Source organism: Macaca nemestrina, chromosome 5 (genome assembly GCF_043159975.1).
Source record: "Macaca nemestrina isolate mMacNem1 chromosome 5, mMacNem.hap1, whole genome shotgun sequence".
NCBI classification, from domain to species: Eukaryota; Metazoa; Chordata; class Mammalia; order Primates; family Cercopithecidae; genus Macaca; species Macaca nemestrina.
The window spans coordinates 21,006,130-21,029,512 of record NC_092129.1 but is presented as its reverse complement, the minus strand read 5'-3'; the positions used below and the strand labels follow the sequence as shown (position 1 = coordinate 21,029,512).

Below are 23,383 nucleotides of genomic sequence, written 5' to 3'. Positions count from 1 at the left end.
CAAGATGGGCATGCCAAAGATTGTGAGAAGTCACCAGAAACTTGGTAAAAGGCTTAGTACAGGTTCTCCTTCATAGCCTCAGAAGGAAACAGTCTGCTGACAGATTTTAGATTTTAGATGTCTAGCCTCCACCACTGTGAGACAATAAACTCTTATTGTTTAAGCCACCTTGTTTGCAGTACTTTGTTACAGCAGATAACTAATAGAGTACTAGCTCTAGAATTTTCTCATTTCTAAAGTAAGCACTGTAATTCTTATAGTATCTATACCAATGAACATTACAGTGCCTTTATTGTGCTTGCCAAGTGCCAAGAACTATGCTACATATTTCACGTAGATTGACTAATTTAATCCTTACCACAGCCCCATAATGCAGTTACTTGTATAATTTGTATCTTCACCTTTTGAGGTGATGGAACCTGAGGCACAGAATAATTAAACTACCCAAGGTCCCATAGAATGTGAAGAAGCCAAGACATAAATGCAGGCAGTCTGATCAAATTACCCAGGAAATAACTATCTTTACAAATCATAAAGTCACCACTGTCATATCATTTCCCTACTCAAGAGCCTGTATTTCCCTCAGCAAAATGAGCAACACTCTTGTTCAAGAGCTTTCATAATCTAGCTCTGGCCTATCTTCTCAATCTCATCCCTCATTTTCTCTCTACATAAACTCCCCCTTCAGACTTACCTGCACATCTTTGCTTGAGCATCACTCAGATTTCATTCCTTTATTCCCTATGTTACTTTCTCTTATCTGCTTCACACCCAATGTGGTACTTTTCTCATTCAAAGAACACAATACTCTTTAATGAAGCCTTCTTGGCAACTCCATCCATAAGCAATCTCCCCTGGGAACCCACGTATGCATTGTTCAATATTCTTTTGAGAATTCAGGGACGGTGCCAGCCATGAAGGTGCTTATATCATCTTATAAAGTGATAGAAGAAATATTTATACAAACACTAAAATAAAATTAAATTTGCATAAGAATGACAAAGTACACTTGAAATTTACAGAAGAGCTGACACTCCTGGCAGAGGTGAAGAAGGAAGGATGCACTGAGGAGGTAGTATCTGAATTGGGCATTAAAAAGGGGTCGGTAAGAATGTGTACAGATTTCACTGTCTCTACTATACACTTAGTACTAACTATGTGCATACTGAGTTATGTGAATATACACGTTATCTTCCTGTCTCACATCTATTGTTTCAGTCCTCTCTGGATCCAAAAGGGGTTTGATTACCAACTCAGATACAAGCTGCTGGGAGGCAGGGTCTGAGACTTCTTTGTCTTTCTTGTAGTGTCAAACACCCTTGTGGAAAATAATAAAGAATATACAAAGAAAGGAAGGAGAAAAAGAGAATGTCATCGACGGAGATAAGTGAATTCCCATGACTTTTCCCTGAAGTTCTCCTTGACCTGGCAGCCGCTCCATATCTGCTTGCTCCTCTTCTTGTGCCTTTGCTCTGCTGACTGATCTGCTTATAGCGCTTTCTCCTTTCCTCTTTTTTGTATAAAATCCTCGGAGACCCAATTCATTCCCCTTCTTTTGCCCTTGGAACCTCTTCCTTCCTGCAATCCTACTGCATTTATGTCCATTCGGCACCTAATTGTTCTCACAAAGTTTCATATTCAGTTATTCTTCTCCAACCAGATTCTATAGCTCCTCAAGGCTGGAAATTATGTTATATTTATTTTGCATGCCTTCCCCTCTTCCCTCCACCTAGACATCCCCTCAAACACAGAAGTACCTGGCACAGAATTACTCAATGACTAAATCCTTTTGGTATTTCTATCACTAAAGTAAAATGTCCTTTCATCTGACTCTCCAAGTTCAAAAGTACATTGGGAAAAGTTATATATCAAAGCATTCATTCTCAAGTAACACAGATTTATCTTTTCTAAAACTTTCAATCACTAAACCAAACATCAGTGGCTTCACCAACAAGAAAAAAAGGTGTAAGCACACAAAGAAGGATCTGTAATATAACCACCCTAACACCACTAACTCCACTTCCTTATGTGCAGGGTTTATCATTTTATGGCAACTTGTAGTCTAAACACTGCCATACATAACCTTTCTTAAGAAAGAGATATTGGAAGTGGTCCAACAATCTGAAATTTGCAAGATGAAATTTAACAAGTTGAGGTGAAATTCACCTTTTAAAGTTACCATAGCAGACACTCAAATGACATTTCTTAATTTAAATTTTATACAGAATAATTCTATGCAAGCCACATGAAGTCTAGAAATTTTAATGGTGAATATCTTGGGACTGTAACAAAGCACATAGATAATGGGATGAATCCACCCTGAACAATCCTTGTTTCCTTAGAAAAAAAGGTGGATCTTAAATTTTCACGCAATAGTTTAAAGGAATAAACTGAACTTACACAAAAGCAATAGATCAATTCCTATTTTGCTCCCTATTTCTCCTGGGTTCTCATTAAAACCAAAAGCTCTAACTTACGGAAGAATTAAGGTACAGATAGAGGAGGAAGAGAACAAGAAGTAATCTGGAAACTGAATGGGCCAGCAAAGACATTCTTACCTAAGGTAACTTTGGAGGTTTTCAGTGCTCCCAAGAATCAGCTTCTTTTGAGAAAGGTAATTTTGAAAAGTATTTTGAAATTACTTTAAAACTACAGCATATAAGACTAACCTGAAACAGAACTCCAAATGCCTAAGACATTAACTTTGCTGAGCTCCATTTCTTGGCATTCTTCAAGCCACTGACCCATTATCAGCTTAGAGTGCATTTTCCAACACCTTATGCTGTATCAACATGAACTTGTTGTTAAGATACTTCTATCTTAATTTCAATAAGCCTAATTTTAATATTGAGAAAAAAACAGAACCACAGGCCTAAAACCATGGGATCAATTCTGCTGGAGATTGCATCTTCCTAACAAAATAAAATAAAGTTAGCATTCTATTTATAAAAACACCATTATTGTTTTTAACCATAAACACTGCAATAAGAAGCATGGTATGACAGAAGTTTCCAGGTTCTTTCTGACATGGGCAACATCCATATTTTAATCACATGACTGATGGATGCCCCCTACATTCATGCAGCCACTGAGATCCTTTCCCTCTCACTACCAGTCTGGTTTCAACCACAGAAAATGCTGTAGAGAAAGGTAAAAGACAAGACTTAAAAAAAATAAGGTTATCTAGAATAAAAAAGAAATGTGGATGGGGACTTAAGGTACAGTAAGGTGGTGATGGATGTGTTAATTAATTTGATTGTGACAATCATTACATTATGCATATGAATATCAAATAATCAGGTTGTATACCTGGAATGTAGATAATGTTTACTGTTCATTGTTTCTTTAAAAATTTTAAAAATAAAAAAGAGAAATATGGAGGAAAAATGACCTGTTTGGGAGAAAACAGATTAAGCAGGGAATGGAGGAGTTTTGCAATGTTTACCTGAATGAAAGATTGATCTTATATATGATCAATATTTAACCAGTCAATAAATACTTTGTTCCTATAAAAATACCAAGTAGAAAATGTAAAGGCATCTTTTATGTAAAACATGAAAATGTTTTCTTCTATATTCACATATTTAAATCATTTCTAATTGCGAAGATTTTCAACTTCAAATGAGTAGAAGTCATAAATCAGAACCCCAGAAGATAAATTTAACATCCCTTCAAGACAACCCCATTTAAACCTTTCTAAACAGAGAAGAATTCAAAGGTCTTCTTCAGAAATCCATCCTAAAGGATAAAAGCATTCAGAAAAACTTCTCTGTATTTACCATAAATCCTTCTTGATGCTTGCCTTAAGTTAATTTCCCCCTTCTTTTCTTCAGGGAAGATGGAAAACAGCTGTTCAACATTCCCTTTCAGGCTACTTTTTTCCTTCCTGACGGGTCCCTACCCTCCTTGGGAGAAATGTAACCACTGCAGGTGATTCCAAAATCCAGCTGGCCCAAGCCTGATTATCCATGGGGTTGGTGAGCCTGCCCCCGTTCATACCACCTGGAATGATATCATCAAACTGCAAAGGCCCCAAGAGAAGATTTTTCCCCAAAATTTGTGAAATTCTACAAATCCATTGGATATAGTCTGTCCTCAAATGTATTAAAATGACAAAAATAGCACAGCTTCAAGAATAAAAGTTTAGTCAGACTGTCTAGAAGGTAAACAAGGTTGTATTGCAGCTGGGTACCTTGGTCTTCACTACTGCTCTACACCGTATCGGATATTGAGTGTACCTTGGCATAATGTATTTTTAAATGACTTACTGATTTCTATCATGAAATTCCTGAGCATTTGTCACTGAGGCAATTTTCTCAGTGACAGAAACTGTCATTTCTCATTTCTAAAACTGAAAAATTCTAGAAATCCCTTTCAGTACCCCAGTCTAAAGGACTAATCTGTAAACAAGTGTCCATTTCTAGTCAGTTATTGCTTTAAATGAGCAACGTATATGGATTCATGACTTCATCTGCAGATTACCACATTTTACCAAAAAAAACTTACACAACACGAATGTTGCTACCTGCTTCAGGAATTGCTAACAAACATCATTTTTCTTGCAACAGCCATTTGACAGCAACAATAAGGCTGATATACTGCCTTCGTACTTCATCAATAAAAACATTACAGACCCACAAGCTTGGTGAGCCTATTTCCTTTACAAATTCCTTTTTAAGAGTTAGGAGGCCGGGCGCGGTGGCTCAAGCCTGTAATCCCAGCACTTTGGGAGGCCGAGACGGGCGGATCACGAGGTCAGGAGATCGAGACCATCCTGGCTAACCCGGTGAAACCCCGTCTCTAGTAAAAAATACAAAAAAATAGCCGGGCGAGGTGGCGGGTGCCTGTAGTCCCAGCTACTCGGGAGGCTGAGGCAGGAGAATGGCGTAAACCCGGGAGGCGGAGCTTGCAGTGAGCCGAGATCCGGCCACTGCACTCCAGTCTCCGCGACAGAGCAAGACTCCGTCTCAAAAAAAAAAAAAAAAAAAAAAAAAAAAGAGTTAGGAAATGCTGATTCAACTCTGTTGCCATATAATGTTTGCATGCATTAAATGCCTATTATTTAGTAGCTAAGTTTGTTATTGTTACATATGAGAAAAAATGCAAAAGCCCTGATTTAAGCAACAAACACAACTTTACAACTCTATTAATATTTCAAATGGAAAGATTTAAAGGACAGCTTCTTAAACTGACTGTATACCTTTTCAATTTCTACTAAAAGAGCACGAATGCTAATTTAAACACACACTGGGGATTTCGATATGATTATTCTGCTATCGTTCACACTAACAAGAGACAAGAGAAACTATTAAGTCTAGAAATAAAACTCAAAAGGTGGGGGTTGGCATGCAGACACATATATTCAGTTGCAAACTCTTTCTGACTCTGTCTTGGACAAAGCAGATGAGCATAAATAATCTACAATGGATATGTTACATATATGTAATTGAAAACCAACTGCCTATATGTCTTTTGTTATATTTTCTCTAACAAAACTACACTTACCTAATAGGTGTAACTATTCCCAAATATAAAATGCCAAAGCAAATTATGCTTATTTGTCAGTATTGTTCATAGCTTCTACATATTACTGAAAGGCAAATTCTGTTCCTTCAGGACTTGTTTACTAACATTTGATGACAACACTACCAAAATCATCTTTACAAAATATTCCAAGGGAGTTGAAGCAAACAGAAGGAAATCCAGTGGTAATCAATACACATTAAAATTCATATGTTATTCCGAATTAAAGACTGAACTACTCCATTCAAGAAATAAACAGATCGCCTCAATAATCTTTTCTTTTCTTTCCAAATTAAAATAATTCCCTTCTTCTTTGTAATCTCTAACAGGCTCTCTGAACACTTTTCCTCCAGCAGGTTTACACTCTTCTGGGCATCTGAAAGAGGATCTGGAATCCACACCCTCAACAGGCTGGAGCTTGCCTACACATGGCAGAAGTAAGCAACACAATCCGTAAAGGTAAAAATCCTGAAGCTAGCTAATGAGAACTGAGCAATCAGCCCAGGGCTCTGCAGGAATTAGAAGTGGCCCCACAGTGGAATCCTTAGAAGGCATGAGAAGAGATAGAGAGAAGTGGAAGAGAAGGGGGCTGCGGAAAGGGGCTCTGTAAATAGCCAGTTACATTAGTCTAGGAAGCACACAAGCATTTTAGGGAGCTAATGGTTCATGGGGAGTAGTGAGTAGTAAAAGGGATAATAAAGTAGACAATAGGAAAATAAAATGTTAGAGTCTTTAATAATATGAATTTGAAGTCACAAAGGATAAAAGTAGAATTAAATGTGTAATTTAAGTTAATCTTCTATTTAAGGTATACCACTAATGATCTGAAAATGAATGACAAGTCTTTTACCTTTAGTATCTCCATTTCCACACCCCTAAAATGAGGGTAAGACAGTAGCTCTATATCACTGTCCATTTCTACCAGGCTAAAATATTAAAATATTTGAATTCTTTGAAAAAAAAAGTTAAAAGTACTAGGCAATTTCAAAATGCAAGTATTTATGTAGCTGTATGTTGAGGGATTTTCCTTTACTGCAATTATCTAAATGCATATGAATTTATAAGCAAGAGTTTATTAATAGTAATGGTCACTCTATCCTATGCACAATACCTTCTATTTCTCTTTCTAATTTGATTCTTTTCTGCAAGACTTCACCACCAACTAATCAAGCCACTCTTCTATGCATAACTAGAAGTTGTGAAACACTAAAATGGGATGATAAGAATTTGGGATACATTTATTTACCATACACATAAAAAAGACCTTAGGCAGAATCTTGCTCGCCGCCCAGGCTGGAGTGCAGTGGTGTGACCATAGCTCACTGCAGCCTCAAACTCCTGGGCTCAAGTGATCCTCCCATCTCAGACTCCCGAGTAGATAGAAAGAAAGATTTCTCTTTGAAGAGAAATTATTTCAATTAAAAATACTATCCACTTAATGAACAGTTTAATTTTTAAAAGCACATTTCCTATTAGAATGGGGCATTAGAGTTGAGAAGACTTTGTGAAACATACATCCTTAATTATTGTTATCATCAAATGGTAGCATCAATCAGTACATCTCAAGAGTTTGGGATTTTAATCTCTACTTCCCATTCTAATTCACCATATGAATTTCATAGGAAAATAATTTTTCTTTTCAGTACTCTGGGCTTATATATAACTTGCCTCATTGCCATGTGGGCACCAACTTGAGGTATAAAGAATTTTGCTGTGTCACCCAAACATTTGCTGGTAATTTGGTGCTCCCAGAGAGTTTTATTCTAGCAATCACTATAGGGGAAGATAACATAATCCCATGAGAAAACCTTAACATATTTGCTGTGGTTTGGATAACTGCCACCTCTAAAACTCATGTTGAAACTTCACCTCCAATGTGGATGCGGCAGTATTGAAAGGTAGGAGCTAGAGGCGATTGGGTCATGAGCCTCTGCCCTCATGAATGATTAATCCATTCATGGATTAATAGGTTAATGGATTCATAGGTAATCACGGGAATGAGACTGATAGTTTCATAGGAAGAGAAACCTGAAATAGCATGAACAACCTTCTCACCATGTGATGCCTTGCATCACCTCGGAACTCTATAGAGTCCCCACCAGCAAGAAAGCCCTCCCCAGATGCAGCCCCTCAACCTTGGACTTAGGCTCCATAACTGTAAGAAATAAATTCCTTTTCTTTATAAGCTATCCAGATTCAAGTATTCTGTTATAAACAATAGAATATGGAGTAAGCATTTAAGAACTGTCTTATCCTTTTCTTAGACACATTCTTTTAGTAGGGTTATGTCACTGAATCTCTTCAGGTACCCTACCCACTCCTTCAGAATAGTAAAGATCCAGCCCCACTCAGAAAACAGAATAATAATATCCACTATAATGAAGTTCCCTCTGCCATAGATTCTGGCTCTCCTCAAAGGCCTGCCACAAACACATCCCAAGTCAATAACAGTATTTCTCTTTTTTTATTTGGGGAAGGGGCAGTGGGTGGTGAAAAAGAATAATATTTACTATATTTAGGATTCCAGTATGCTAATGGTTGCGTAATATTTACTATATGCTACAACCACAAAATGCTAGTCTTTTGGGAATTTCTTCTGAAAGAGGATCTGGAATCCACACCCTCAACAGGCTGGAGCTTGCCTACACATGGCAGAAGTAAGCAACACAATCGGTAAACGTAAAAATCCTTTAAAAGTTTCAGGTTATATAATATTTAATATACGCTACAACCCACAAAATGCTAGTCTTTTGGGAGTTCCTTTTTGAAAACAAAGACTACCAATATACTAACACCCAAATTAAAATATTTTTTCTTTTTTTCTCTACAATTATTTATTGAAATCATACTATTGAGTGAAAATTATGCAATTTCTTTCATGCAACACAGTGTGATCCAAGTATAAATAAATACCAAAATATTCTATCACAAATAACATTAAGAAATGTATAAATATTTTATTAACTGCAAAATGTACTTTCATCAATGATCTTAAAGCACTTTTTCAGAAATTAAAGAGACTCTTTACAACGAGGCACTGGGAAGCATCTGTGAAGTTAAGAGCTTCATTTCATGGATGACCACCGGGTCCTCTCAGGGCAATTCTGCCAGATATTGAACTGGAGAGCCCATAAAATCTCATTGAAAGGAACTGTATTAGCTTGTTTCTGAACTAATTTCGTAAATTAGTTGTACTAATTTACAGATGTACACACAAACATTAGTCACTAAGATGGTCCTGATCTCATATAGCAAACCTAGCTGATGTCTTACCCAGTGCTTTTTCAATAGGTCCCCAAGATCAGAAGGAGGGACAGCCTCTATCTAGCAGGATCGAGAATGGAACCTAATAAACCCATCATGGCAACTGCCTATACTGTTATCAAAGTATCTCTTGGTCAAAGTTTCTTTTCTTTTGTTTTCATTCATTCATTCTTTTTTTTGAGACGGAGTCTCGTTCTGTCACTCAGGCTGGAGAGAAGTGGCACGATCTCCACTCACTGCAACCTCTGCCTCCCGGGTTCAAAAGATTCTTCTGCCTCAGCCTCCCAAGTAACTGGTACTACAGGCGCGTGCCACGATGCCCAGCTAAGTTTTTGTTGTTGTTGTTGTTGTTGTTGTTGTTGTTGTTTGTATTTTTAGTAGAGACAGGTTTCCCCATATGGGCCAGGCTGGTCTCTAACTCCTGACCTCGTGATCTGCCCTGGGCCTCCCAAAGTGCTGGGATTACAGGCGTGAGCCACTGCGCCCGGCCTTTTTTTTTTTTTTTTTTTTTTTAGAATTCCCCTTTACTTGGTGACTGTACTTTCAGTATTTTTTAATTTGTCAAAATGTACTTTGTAGGCCAGTGTTTTTATTTAACAAAAACTTCATAAAAACTGATACTGACATCATATACATGTCAATGAAAAATAACTCTTCCCAAGTTCAAACTTGGGAAGTGCTGCTTATTGATGTTTCTCAGGTTCTGTATTAGTAGCTCCAAGAGAGCTAAGGCTGATCTCATATACCTCTGTATGTAAGCACTATCTTGCACATTTTGCTGAACCCAGAGGGGTCACTAGGTGATGGAGACATCAAATTCAATCTGTTATCTTCTCCATTTTTACTAGAACAGTCCTTACCAACATACTTCAAAAAAGAACTTGTATCTGTATCCTGACCGTCAAAGGAAGAGGTCACGATACGGAAATCTAAGTATTTGCATGAAACAAATACTCAGATAATCCTATATTTTCTTCCATGCACATTAGGGTTTTTGTGATCCCATTTAGCAATATAGTTAGAATACACTATACAATATTGTATATCACTTTCACATAGAGATTATCATTGAGAATTTTTTTAAAAACTTGAGAGAATTACTGAAAGTTTAAATTCCATAATGTGAAAAATACTGAAAATATGTATAAGTGAGAAGATCTTTCACACATTTAACAAGGCTAAACCATGACTTTCTAAACCATGACCAGTGAAAACTTTAAAAAAAAAAAAAACTTTATTACACGAAGATTCCTAGAACTAAACGCGTCATTGCCTGACCTAAAGAATTTCAGGTAAGTGAGGTTCACCATCCTGATTTTAACCAAAGGCTTCGGTTTCCATCTGAATGCCAGCCAGCTTAAGAGGAGGCTGCTGCCTTAAAGGAGCGATGAAAACGAAGAAGTTCTCAGGTCACAAACTTAGCTCAGATTCCAGCCCCGACAGATCTTGAGCCCATGTGGTATCACTTTCAGAGCTTCCCAGTCCGTGAGTCAAGCCCCCGCCCCCTCCTCTCCCCGGGACTGCCTCGGGGGCTGAGGTTTACTAACAATTTCTCCGAGTGCCGGCGGAGCCAAGGAGCGCTGGAATCCAGCGTCTGGAGAGGCTTGGGAAGCTCTTCCTCGGCTTCCGCAGCCGCAAAGTAGGGCTGCCAGCGCCAGGATCGGCACACACGCCACCGCCACCTCCCCCAACCTCCAAATGGCTGGGGTACGGAGGGAAAGGAGGACGCGAGGGTGTGCCACCCAACCCCGCAGAGTGAAGTCGAGGCCCCGTGGACCGTCGAGGAAATCGCGGCTGGGCCGCCCTGATCCGCAGCACGGAATGCGATCTCCAGGTTCTCATCGTGTTCCCGGCTCAGTGCTCGGCGTTCAAGGGGGTGGGGAGGGGCGAAAAGCTGCCCCTCGAGGCTGCTCAGCCGCTGGGGAAGTCCGTGGCTCAGTCTTCACGCATCAGGCGCTCTCTCGGAGCCCAGCCGAGCCGGGCCCGGGCGCGCAGCCCGCGGCGCTCCGCTCTCAGCCGGGGACGTGGCTCTCCGTCTCCTGCCCGTGCCGGGCCAGCCCCACAGGCTACCCGCCCGAAACTCCAGAAGAAAGTTGCGCCGCGCGCCCCAGCTCGCCCCTTGCGCGCCCCTCCGCTTACCGCTCCCCGCCGAGGCTTCGTTCTTTCCGGCGTCGCCTCCGCAGCCTCCAGAGCCAGCTCCTGGCCCTCCTCACACCAGGGCGCCCGGGCTCCCGGCCCTTTCCGAACCGAGCCTTCCGCGCCACCGCCGCGCCATGGGTGCTGGTGGGCGCCGCGCCCCGGGATGCGCAGCTGTAGCCTCGGGCGGCGCTACTGAGAGCCGGGCCGGCGCGGGCGGGTAGGTGTGGGCGAAAGGGGCGGAGGGAGGGACGCGGCGGGCGCTGAGGCTCCGCTGGAGGGGGGAGGAAACCGCAACGTCACCAGAGCCCGAGGAGGCGAGGATGAGGAGGGGGAAACGGGGACCCCCTCTCCCGGCCGAACCCCGACCGCAGGCCCGCCCCGCTTTCTCCCGCTCCTCCTCTCCCGGGACTCACGGCTCGCAGCTGTGCTCGGCCTTCCACGCCACCCGGCCCGGACTCCACCCGCACCCCTGCCCGCCAGGCCTCTTTGGCTCTAACTTGTTCTAGTTTCTTAGGACTCAAACGCTTCAGGTTCGAGAATCACACCCAAAGGAAAGGTAACTTTTGGAGGCCCAGGGGGAGGAGCTGATGCTTACACACAACTCTGGGAGAGGAAAGCGAGGAAGACGTTAAGAATCTTACTACCCGGGCTGGTGCCCACTGCAGTCTGCTCCTCCCGAATAGTTAGTTACTGCCTCTTTTCTCTCGAATTTGAGTTTACTCTCTTCCCAAAGAGAAGTTAGTTGGGGGGCGGGGGGGGAGCAGGGTTTGGAGGGGGATCGCCTATAGAGAAGCAGTTCTCTTTTTTACTTTACCAACAAAATACACTAAATCCAAGCGCACCGAGCCCTGCAAACGGAACAGATTTTAATCATAGAAGGTCAGGAGCAAAGCATTTAATGTAGGCAGCTCACAAACGGAAATTTATCTTACGCAGTGGGGGGTGTGAGAGAGAGAGAGAGATCGCTCATGCACCCAAGTTCAGGTGGAGCATTTGCAACCTTGGTAGTCACAGCCTCTTGGAGAAGAGTCCTCCTGTTTTCCAAAAATCAGCCACTGGGCTCAAACACACTCAGCCAGGTCCAACCAGGCCCCAAGGAGATGACAGGTATGATCAGGGCCATTACCTCAGGAATACTTCCCCCACCCTCCACCTCCACCCAGTGTGTTCATGTAACCTACCAGACCTAGATTGTACCGAAGTGAAAGATTTGTAGGCTACTTACCCATTCATTAGAATGGGAGATATTTTACTGGGAGCGGTGCTTTCCTCCATGAATTCTGAAGGGTACCTCCATCCAATTCCCCTGACCTCAGAGGTTCTCACTTCTATTTGGCCAAATACAGAAAAAATGTGGATGTCTCAGTTTATGCTTCTCTTTTTCAGAAATTGCATTTAAGAGGAACTCCTTACAAACAGGCCAAGAGGAAGTGATACTATTAAATTTTTTAAATGTTCGCTCAGGTAAACCACTAATTTGCATAAACTAGATGCTTTAGGGAAGGTCTGTGGAGGAGAGAAGAGGACTCTGGAAGCTGGAATTAATTTTTGGTTCAAATCCAAACTTTGCTTTTACTACTGTGGGCCTTGGAAAACTAACATCAGAGCCTCAGTTTCCTCATCTATAGTGTAACGATATAATACCTCGTTTGAACAGTTATGGAGAGGATACAATAAAAATAGCTAATGTTTATTGAGAGTTTACTACATCATATCAGACGGTCACTGTGCTAAGAGATTTACATATACTAATGCAATTATTAGAACAAATTGTGAAAGTGTCTAACTATACTATGTAATCCGTGTTAATTTCCATTTATCTTCTCAAATTTGAAAGAGACTTTAGAAAAAACATCTGGTTTAATTTACTTAACCTCTCAGCAAGTAGTAGTCTAGTTCAGTGATTCTCCAACCTGGAACTTTAGAATCAGCAGGGGAGCTATAATAAATTCTTTCTAATGGGAACCCCCACCCAAGAACAACAAATCAGAATCTCTGAGGTTAGGGTCTAAGCATCAGCATCCGCATTTTAAAATCTCTTCCCAGATGATGACAGTGTACAACCGGGATTGAGAATTCTTCAAAGGAGGCAGTACTCACTGTCATTTGCTCCCCTTTACCCTCACACCCCCACAATTTTGCTTTTGAGTGACCTGTGAATTGGCCTCTGGATGACATTCACTTTGTGCAAAGCACACCCCTCCCCCGCCCCGCTCACTCCATTACAGTAAGTCTCAACAGATCTGCTATTCTGCTTTCTGGAATCTACAGGATACACCTAGCCTTGATTCCACGGGAGAATACTTCAATTTACCTGGGTACATATTCACTCCATCAGCTTTTCTTCATCCATTAAGAAAGCTCTCAGGAGGAGATTTACTTTGCCAACATCTCTCTCAAACCTTGATGCCAATAATTGAATTCAAGGTTTCACCCAAGTGACAAAGTAGAAAGATGTTTAATGGCTTTGTTGTAATTACTGTTTTTCCCTAAGTATATCCTTGGAGCTTCTATGGCAGCAATATTACCCAGCTGACTCCATATTACAATCTACGAAATAAAACCTTAAAGTGTTAAAAGTTTAGTTGGAGACTCACTGAACTAGACAACTACACTTAATGCAGTGTTCAGTACTTAACTTGTGATTTTACTGAATTTTATTGTGTTAAATTAGGCCTCTTAGCTTGTTGAGCTTGTTGACATGTTGGGTATCATTGATATAACTGAGTAATTCTACCTCTCAATTTCATGACCTCTAAATCCGGTCTGTGCCATACCATCATTTAAGTTCTCATTCTCAGGTACCCTCCTCTGCCAGCTGACACTGGATTTGAATGCTACTGATGAACATTCTTATCAGTTGAGGACCCAGATATTACCTTGGCCTGTTTTTGTCTGTTGTCCCAGGGTAGCACCCTGTGTATATGGGTATATGGCACTTTTGCAGGATTTAGAAAAAGGTACCCCCACTCTCACCTTAGCTGAAGGATTAGGAAAAAGTGACCCCTTACTCCTAGATGCAGCCCCAAACAGCAGATGAGCTTTGTCTATTGGATGTCTTTGCTCTACTGTAATATTGTCAAAAAACAAAGGAAATGACTACTTACTGAATTCTGGTTCATGTCTACAAAATTGTGTCTTCCTTTTCTAAGTACCCAGATGTCATTCTAATAATAGGTTTATTCATTTTGTTCCCTATCTGTGAAAAGTTTCTTGCCTTGGTTTCAGACTAAGGCAAAAACTGGAACTCCATTTGTCCACCTCCAGTTTTTTAGTGTTCATCTCCCTCTGTGCTGATGCTAGCTGAGAGTCCTTGTTGGTAAACTCTCCTTGCTGAGATGGAAATTTACTAAGCAAGAAGTTAAGCTTTAGACAGCTAGGACATATTTTCCTACAAGCTTCTCCACCTATCTTTTCAGTTAACTCTTTGAAAGTTTATTTTATCCCTTACATTTAATGGTTTATTTTTACATAATAGAGAAGACAAAAAAAGGGAATTAGTTTTGTTTAGTCATCCATTTTATCTCAAGCAGAGACATCCCTTCCATGTTCTTGTCTGAACAAAACAAAATGTATTTTTTGTTGTTGTCGTCCTTAGTTTATTCCTGGCTTTAGCCTAAAATAACAGAATAACAATATTACAGGGCTGTTACAGGTATGCAGCTGCTGTTCTCCTGTTGAGTTTAATTCATTAAACTAAATTTTAATCTGCCTTTTATGTTTTACTAACCAGTCTGGTCCTTGACTATACATCTGCTTCCATTCTTGAAATGCTTTTCCTTTTCCTTCCTCAGGTCAAAATTATTCCATTTGTAAAACTGCCTTAACCTGCACCTATAGATTCCCTCATCTTCAGATCACAGAAGATCATTTTGGTTTGCTCAAGCCATACTGCCCTCTACTTGTACTTACTGATTCAGTGATAATCTCCTGAGCTTTCCCTTCCATTTCTGAGCATTCAGCCCTGGCCAGGCATCCTCCAGAGGCTTCTCCAACCTTCTGCTCAGGCCTCCCTCCCTGCCTTTCTCGCGCTGACATGCTCTTCTCCATTACCAAGAATGCTCTGCTGCGACTGCTTCATCTCCACATGACTCTAGCTTCCTGGGCTTAGTTTTCATCTTTAAAGCAAAATGAAACATTTACCTACATTCTCAATCAGAATTGAGAACTACCTCTACTGCAAGTAACAATTTGAGATTTCTGCAGGTACATACTTCCTGGCCTCACAATCTTCTAATAGGTCATGAAGTGTACCAGGCACGTCCATATGTGTCTCCTTTTATCCTCACAGGCACTGACTGATGAGGAAACAGAGGCTCTGAAGTTTAAAGTGAATTTCCCAAGCCATAAATGGTTCACATCACATATGATTATGTTTTCTGATATAAAATCTAGAATCCTTCCACTAAACCACTTGGCCTAGACTAACTTTGTATGTCTAAAGCCTCATTTACAGTTTGAGTATCCTGGCCTCAGTTGAAGGCTATTCTTCATTCATTGACAATTGACTTGAAATGGATGATTTTATATCACCTCTTATTATAAACTACCTAAGGTGTCCCAAACACCTTCCAAATTATAATATTGTTCTCTGAAATTACAAAAATTTTTGATATTTGCTATATGAGTGAATGAAATTAGATGTTTATTCTTTTCCTCAGACTTACTGAATAGACCAAAAGGAGTGTAACATTTAATATTATAAGTTCCTTCATGGTAGAGACTCTATTCTTCATTTCTATAGCCATTCCTCATATTTCCTGGCAGAGGGCACGTTTATTAAATTAGAATTAGAATTCAATTTTCAGATTGTGGCTGTGTCCCAGGCTAGATACAGTGGTGGATAATTTAATGTGTCCATCAAATAAGAGCATGGACTTTAAAGTTGAACAAAACTAGGCTGAAATCTAGACTGTCTGTCACTAACTGTGTGACCTTAGGCAGGCGAGTCATTTAACATCATTAAGTTCCACTTTCTCATCAGTAGCATTTTGATATGCATACTTTTCTCATGCAGTTTCTGGAAGGAGCAAACCAAACATTGTATATAAAATACCTGCCAAGGAATGAGAACTCAATAAACAGGTGTTTATTGTCATAACTTAGAATGGTTCTAGGGGCTATCAATGAGAGATACACCCTTCGCAATCAGTCTTGGGTGGACTGTAACATGCCTGGGCATTTTTCAGGCAGGATCTGAACCAATTAAGGTGAGTGATACCCTGCCTCTCACAACCCTGCTAAAAGTAGTTGAGGTCATGCCAATTTTTGCAATGGTTTGGAAATCAAGCCTTCTGTGCTCTTCAGGAGGAGATAAGGATTGTCCTGGCAATATTCTATAATAGTAATTCTAACCCCTGGGTGCATATTAGCATCACTTGGGAGAACCAAAAACACACCAACGCCTAGTCGCACTCTTAGAAATTCTGATTTAATTCCTTCTAGGATGAAGTCCAGATGTCCTATATGCTTTTAAAGGTACCAGATAGTTCTAATGTGTAGCCAGAGTCAGAACCAGTGCTACATAGTGGTGCTTCCCAAACTTTGCTGCACATTAGAACCATTTGGAGAGATTTAAGAACTTCTGATTCCCCAGTTATAGTCTGTACCAATCAAATTAGAAAGTTTGAGGTGTTTGAAACTGTGTGATTCCAATGTACCAAAAGTTTGGGAACCACTCACTATTAGAGTGTTACTAAATAGGCTGGGTGAGGTGGCTTATACCTGTAATCCTAGCACTTTGGGAGACCGAGGCAGGCAAAGTGCTTGACCCCAAGAGTTCGAGATCAGCCTGGGCAACATGGCAAAACTCCATCTCTACTAAAAACACACACAAAAAAATTAGCTGGGCGTGGTGGCGCACACCTGTAATCTCAGCTACTCAGGAGGCTAAGACACGAGAATCGCTTGAACCCAAGAGGCAGAGGTTGCAGTGACCAAGATCACACCACTGCACTCCAGCCTGGGCAACAAGAGTGAAACTTGGTGTCAAAAAAAAAAAAAGAAAAAAAAAGCATGTTACTAAGCAGGTACTTGAACCAAATGAAGTAGACTTAGAGAATATATTTGTCACATTTGTTCTGGTTTATTATTATATAAAATATTGTAAAGATTCGTTTTTATTAACCCAAGCTCACTAATGTATTTCTTTCTAAATACTTTTGTTGGATATGCAGTTTGGGAAAAATATTTGATGTCAATACTGGCTGAACTATTGAAGTGGACTTCATATTGCAGTTAATGTTTCACTTCAAGTTTCTGCTGCCTGAGTGTTACACATAATGAATTCCAAGAAAACATTTTAACAGCCAGGCCATTCAGACTTCTTCTGCTCAGGCGTTTTCTTCTGCTGATGAGATCACCTGTGTCAGGCAAAGAAAATCTGGGCTATTGTGCATTTATAGTATCTTTTAGATGGGAAATGGTCAACAGTTTGCTGATGTTAAACTAAAGTATGTAGTCCAGTGACATGTTTCTATATCCTTTCTCACCAAACTCCATACACTGTTGTTCTTTTGCGCTGTTTTCTTTCATTTTTTGATTTTTTAAAAGTGCCATTTTGAGTTTGCCATTTTTACTCATCTTGGCTAAATGGAAAACACTTCCATTTTTTAAAAATGCTAACATAACAAAATTTTAAAACCCAACAACAATTAAACAAATAAACAAAAAACACAGCATTCCTTAGAAGTATTTGTCATCTAAGTGAGAAAAGTAGAAGGAAACTTGGAATAATTACATTCTAACCATTTCATTTTATGAAGAAACTAAGGTTTTTTTTAAATATCTATTCTTTTTTTATTTTATTATACTTTAAGTTCTAGGGTACATGTGCAGGTTTGTTATATATGTATACATGTGCCATGTTGGTGTGCTGCACCCATTAACTCATCATTTACATTAGGTATATCTCCTAATGCTATCCCTCTCCACTCCCCCCTCCCCACAATAGGCCCCGGTGTATGATGTTCCCCCTCCTATGTCCAAGTGATCTCATTGTTCAGTTCCCACCTATGAGTGAGAACATGTGGTATTTGGTTTTCTGTTCTTGCGATAGTTTGCTAAGAATGATGGTTTCCAGCTGCATCCATGTCCTACAAAGGACATGAACTCATTCTTTTTTATGGCTGCAGAGTATTCCATGGTGTATATGTGCCACATTTTCTTAATCCAGTCTGTCACTGATGGACATTTGGGTTGATTCCAAGTCTTTGCTATTGTGAATAGTGCCGCAATAAACATACGTGTGCATGTGTCTTTATAGCAGCATGTCTTATAATCCTTTGGGTATATACCCAGTAATGGGATGGCTGGGTCAAATGGTATTTCTAGTTCTAGATCTTTGAGGAATCGCCACACTGTCTTCCACAATGGTTGAACTAGTTTACCATCCCACCAACAGTGTAAAAGTGTTCCTATTTCTCCACATCCTCTCCAGCAACTGTTGTTTCCTGATTTTTTAATGATTGTCATTCTAACTGGTGTGAGATGGTATCTCATAGTGGTTTTGATTTGCATTTCTCTGATGGCGAGTGATGATGAGCATTTTTTCATGTGTCTGTTGGCTGTATGAATGTCTTCTTTTGAGAAGTGTCTGTTCATATCCTTTGCCCACTTTTTTGATGGGGTTGTTTGTTTTTTTCTTGTAAATTTGTTTGAGTTCTTTGTAGATTCTGGATATTAGCCCTTTGTCAGATGAGTAGATTGCAAAAATTTTCTCGCACTCTGTAGGTTGCCTGTTCACTCTGATGGTAGTTTATTTTGCTGTGCAGAAGCTCTTTAGTTTCATTAGATCCCATTTGTCAATTTTGGCTTTTGTTGCCATTGCTTTTTGTGTTTTAGACATGAAGTCCTTGCCCATGCCTATGTCCTGAATGGTATTGCCTAGGTTTTCTTCTAGGGTTTTTATGGTTTTAGGTCTAACATTTAAGTCTCTAATCCATCTTGAATTAATTTTCGTATAAGGAGTAAGGAAAGGATCCAGTTTCAGCTTTCTACTTATGGCTAAGAAACTAAGGTTAACATAGATGTGGAACTGTTACCAGTTTTTGCTGCTAATTAGTTAGAAGTGGAAGGAGAAGTCGAGCCTCCTGATTACTAGCCAGATTGTCTTTTTCTCACTTCTCTTTGCTGAATCATTGGCCAAAAATGTACAACTAATTTATCCTTTTGGGAAGCGCATATTTCATATTAACTCTGGCAATTTATGAAAAAATGTAGATTCACTTCCTCCATTAACAAAATGTCAGTGCCTAAGAAGAAATAAGGTTTATTTTTGGAGGAAATCAAGTGCCTACTCAGAATGTGCAGGGGATGGCACCTTTCATTTAGCAGCGTTAAGCTTAATGTGTTATGTTTTACTTACGATGTAATTTCTCCAATATATGAACAATGTAAGTTCACATCACTACATATGTGAAATCACTAACTAAATGCCTGTCCTTGAGGTGAAATCTTTAATAAACTTTCACCCATCTTGAGTTATTTTTCCTCTCATTATACCTGGGAATTAAGGTATTTAAAAATTCTAATAAATTGCATCTTTTTATTGCATGAATCAATTTTCTGAATTTCCTGTTATTCTACAAGATAGCAGTGCTTCTGTTCATGGTGGGCAGATTAATGTTGTGGTGTGCAGCTCAGCTAAATATCATGTATGTATACACACACAAGCACATACATATATGTGTGTGTATATATATGTATATTTTAAAATCTCACTTTCTGATCAGTCATTAAACATGTGGCAAGTATCTATCACATATACACACACACATAAGCACACACATATATGTGTGTATATATATGTGTGCGTATATATATATTTAAAAATCTCACTTCTGATCAGTCATTAAATGTGGCAAAAAAAAAGCAACTGTTACAAAGTAAAAATAGACATAGGCTACAACAATCTTGGATTGTAGTATAATGGAAAAGTTACTTTAAATGAATCTGCCTGAAATTGACAAATTTTAATGTTGTCTATGGGAAAATTAATGGGTTAATTCTGGAAACTGAAAGTTACAGGTTCTGGGACTAAATTGACCCTAGAAGAAATTCTTTCTGTTTTTACTTCCCCTATAAATTTGGAAAAATCAGCAGTAGCATAAACATGATAACTTGGGCAAATCACAACTTCTTTTGAGTCTTAGTGTCCTTAGCTATAAATAGAAGAAACCATCCTACTTCGTTTGTTCTCAAGTATGGTTATACTTTAGGACCACCCAGGAAACTTTGGGGAAAAAATGATGCTCTGTACTACCTCCAGACAAATTAAAATGAAATTTCTGGGGTATGTGGTCTAGGCTAGAGGTGCTCAAAAATATGGTCCATGGACCACTGCTATTAGCATCACTGATTCATTAGTCAGCCTGGGATGCCATGACAAAATACCATAGACTGGATGGCTAAAAGTATAGAAATTTATTTCTCACAGTTCTGGAGGCTAGGAAGTTCAAGATCAAGGTGCTAGCCAATTCTGTTTCTGATGAGGGTTCTCTTGCTTGCTTGCAGACAGTAGCCTGTGTTCTCACGTGGCCTGCACATGGAAACAGAGTGATCTCTCTTTCTCCCTCTTCTTATAAGACATCATCCTTATGACCTCATTTTACCTTTCTTTAATCCTAAAAGCTCTATTTCCAAGTATGGTCACATTGGGGGTTGGGACTTACGTATGAATTTTGGGGAACAAAATTCAGTCCTAAGCACTTGAGATCTTGAAAATTTTCAGACCAATCCCAGATCTACTTAATTAGATTCTCTAGGGGTGAGGGCCAGAAATCCATGTTTTAACAAACTGCAGGTGATTCTTATGTACATTTGAGTTTGAAGACCACTGGCCTAAGCCAATAGTTCTTAACACTTAGACTGTATATTGGAATCACTTAAGGAATTTATAAAACTTTGATACCTGGGGCCCTATCACAGAGATTCCAATTTACCTGTTGCAGGATGCATAGTCTAAACAAGTTTTACAGCTCCTGAAAGTGAATCTCATCTGAGAACCACTGGTGTAGAATATCTCTGAGGGTCTTTGCAGTCTAAAATGGTGTATATTTTAATATAATAATATATACAAAATATGTATATATACAATACATAGTCTAGATAATTTTCATCAGAAGGAGGATGATAGAGTAGCTCTTTCTGTTTTGTAGCTTCAGCTATGACTCACATTTGTTGTCAGTCCCTTTTCATTAATCACTTGATGACATAATGCATTAAGCAGGAACTTTTTGAGAAGTACTATTGTGATAGTATATTTGCTAAATATAAGCTTCTTTATTTTTCAGTAAAAATCAAGGATTTATTTGATGATTAATGTGTTTCTACTGGATAAGACTAAATAAGGGTTTGGAGAGCAGCCAGAGGCTTATGAGACATACACACACATACACACACACACACACACACACACACACATATTTTTTTTTTTCCAGAGATGGGGTCTTGCTCTGTTAGCCCAGGCTGGAGTACAGTGGCAGGATCATAGCTCACTACAACCTCAAACTCCTGGGCTCAAGTGATCCTCCCACCTCAGCCTCCTGAGTAGCTGGGACTGTAGATGTGCACCATCACACCCAGCTCTCTTGAGATATTTTAAAAGAATCTTACAAATTGTGAGTCCAGGAATAATTCTGAAAAACAATCTAATTATTTTGTAAATCTCAAGTTCATTAAGCCATATAAACTAAGAAGTTATGGGTATTTCTTGATGTTAAAACTTATATTCAGCCGGGTGCAGTGACCCAAACCTGTAATCCCAGCACTTTGGGAGGCCGAGGCAGGCAGATCACGAGGTCAGGAGTTTGACACCAGCCTGCCCAACATGGTGAAAGCCCACCTCTACTAAAAGTAGAAAAATTAGCCAGGTGTGGTGGTGCACACCTTGTAATGCCAGCTACTGGGGAGGCCAAGGCAGGAGAATCACTTGAACCCAGGAAGCGGAGGTTGTGGTAAGTCGAGATCACGCCACTGCACTCCAGTCTGGGCAACAGAATGAGACTCCATCTCAAAGAAAACAAAAACAAAACAATAAAAAATCAGTTATATAATTTTAAAATCTATCTTGATATTAGAATATAAATGGCTCTATGATAAAAATTATAGATGTCGTTTTCCTCAAATTTTACAATAATAGTTGTAAAAAATGGCATCTTAAAAAATGTATCCCAAATCATCAGAACTCTGACCAGTGAATTTACTTGTGATGCAATCAGCAAAAATATTAGCACATAAAAGCAGAAAACTCAACTCATAGTTTTTCTTTTCTCCCGAAAGCACACAAGCCATTAAAAAAAATTTTTTTTAAATGTCAAATTCATCACAGGAATAAGTAACTGAAGAATCAAAATTAACTATCATCTTTAAAGTGCTGGGGCTTAATAGGAAAGTTATTAAAAGTGGTATTTGAGCATTCGACTTCCTTAGAATTCTTTTATGATGCAGCCAAGGTGGCAACCTTTTCCAAATTTATGTACATATTAAGTGTCCATACTAATGTCACAAAGGGACTGAGAGAGTTAACACTAAATTGTTACATTCACCCAAATATTCATGCTCTATTTAAAGAGGGATAATGGTGTCACCTTTATTTTCAAATCTTTCAAAAACTAGCTTTTGAATATTTTCCCCATGTTTCAATAAGTAAAATTACCAGTAAATTACAAACAAAATATTAAAATATATGTCAAGATATGACTTTTTTTTTCCAGATGCAGATGCAGAGAAATATTCCTTCCCTTTAAAATTTTTTTTAAATTTTAAGTTCCAGGGTACACATGCAGTATGTGTTTTGTGACATAGGTAAACATGTACCATGGTGGTTTGCTGCACCTATCAACCCATCACCTAGGTATTAAGCCCAGCATGCATTAGCTATTTTTCCTGATGTTCTCCCTTCCCTGTCATCCACAGGCCCCAGTTTGTGTTGTTCTCCTCCCTGTGTTCTTATCATTCAGCTCCCACTTATAAGTGAGAACATGCGGTGTTTGGTTTTCTGTTCCTGCGTTAGTTTGCTGAGGATAATGACTCCACCCATGTCTCTGCAAAGGACATGATCTCGTTCCTTTTTATGGCTGCATAGTATTCCATGGTGTAATATTCCTTCTCTTTAAGCAAGTTTTTAAGTCAAACATAATTTTGTGGGGAATCATTTGAAAAGAATGTTGCCATATGAACTGTGCTTTCTTTAGATGCTACTAAGAATGACTATGGATGAAGCTAACCTAAGAGATCTTGCCTCACAAGTCAACAGATGCCATTTTGTGAGTAAAATGAGCTATATCAACACTTAGAATGACAGATGAGCTAACATGTGCTTGAAAAGTAAAGGAAGTATTATAGATTCCCAGTTTGTAATAATAATGCGAAGCCTATCTGTTTCCACTTAATCACATCACCTGTCCTATACACTGTACTGAAATTAATGATCTCTATTACAGTTTTTATTCTGAGT

The 23,383-nt window shown here is 39.4% G+C and overlaps 2 protein-coding genes and 1 long non-coding RNA gene across 7 annotated transcripts in view; 2 read left to right on the top strand and 1 right to left on the bottom strand.

Moving 5' to 3' along the window:
* LOC105465466 (dermatan sulfate epimerase) overlaps positions 1-23,383 on the bottom strand; it is a 164,850-nt gene that overhangs the window by 62,850 nt on the left and 78,617 nt on the right. For 3 of the 5 annotated variants that reach the window (XM_024787845.2, XM_011713909.3, XM_071096343.1), the window contains exon 1: positions 10,927-11,016. The exons of 1 other annotated variant lie outside the window; for it this stretch is intronic. The gene's annotated coding sequence lies outside the window, so the exon portion shown is untranslated. Of the gene's footprint in view, positions 1-10,334; positions 10,356-10,926; positions 11,017-23,383 lie in introns of those variants that run through there. One more of the 5 variants, XM_011713912.3, reaches the window with a different exon arrangement.
* On the top strand, positions 10,329-17,850 carry LOC112423807 (uncharacterized). Its single transcript, XM_024787846.2, has one exon. It carries the CDS (start codon positions 10,486-10,488, stop codon positions 11,101-11,103), a length of 618 nt encoding a protein of 205 aa, XP_024643614.2. The 5' UTR covers positions 10,329-10,485; the 3' UTR covers positions 11,104-17,850.
* LOC105465467 (uncharacterized) overlaps positions 17,918-23,383 on the top strand; it is a 31,376-nt gene continuing 25,910 nt past the window's right edge. Inside the window, exon 1 of the long non-coding RNA XR_977534.2 lies at positions 17,918-23,192. This is a non-coding gene — a long non-coding RNA (uncharacterized lncRNA). The remainder of the gene's footprint in view (positions 23,193-23,383) is intronic.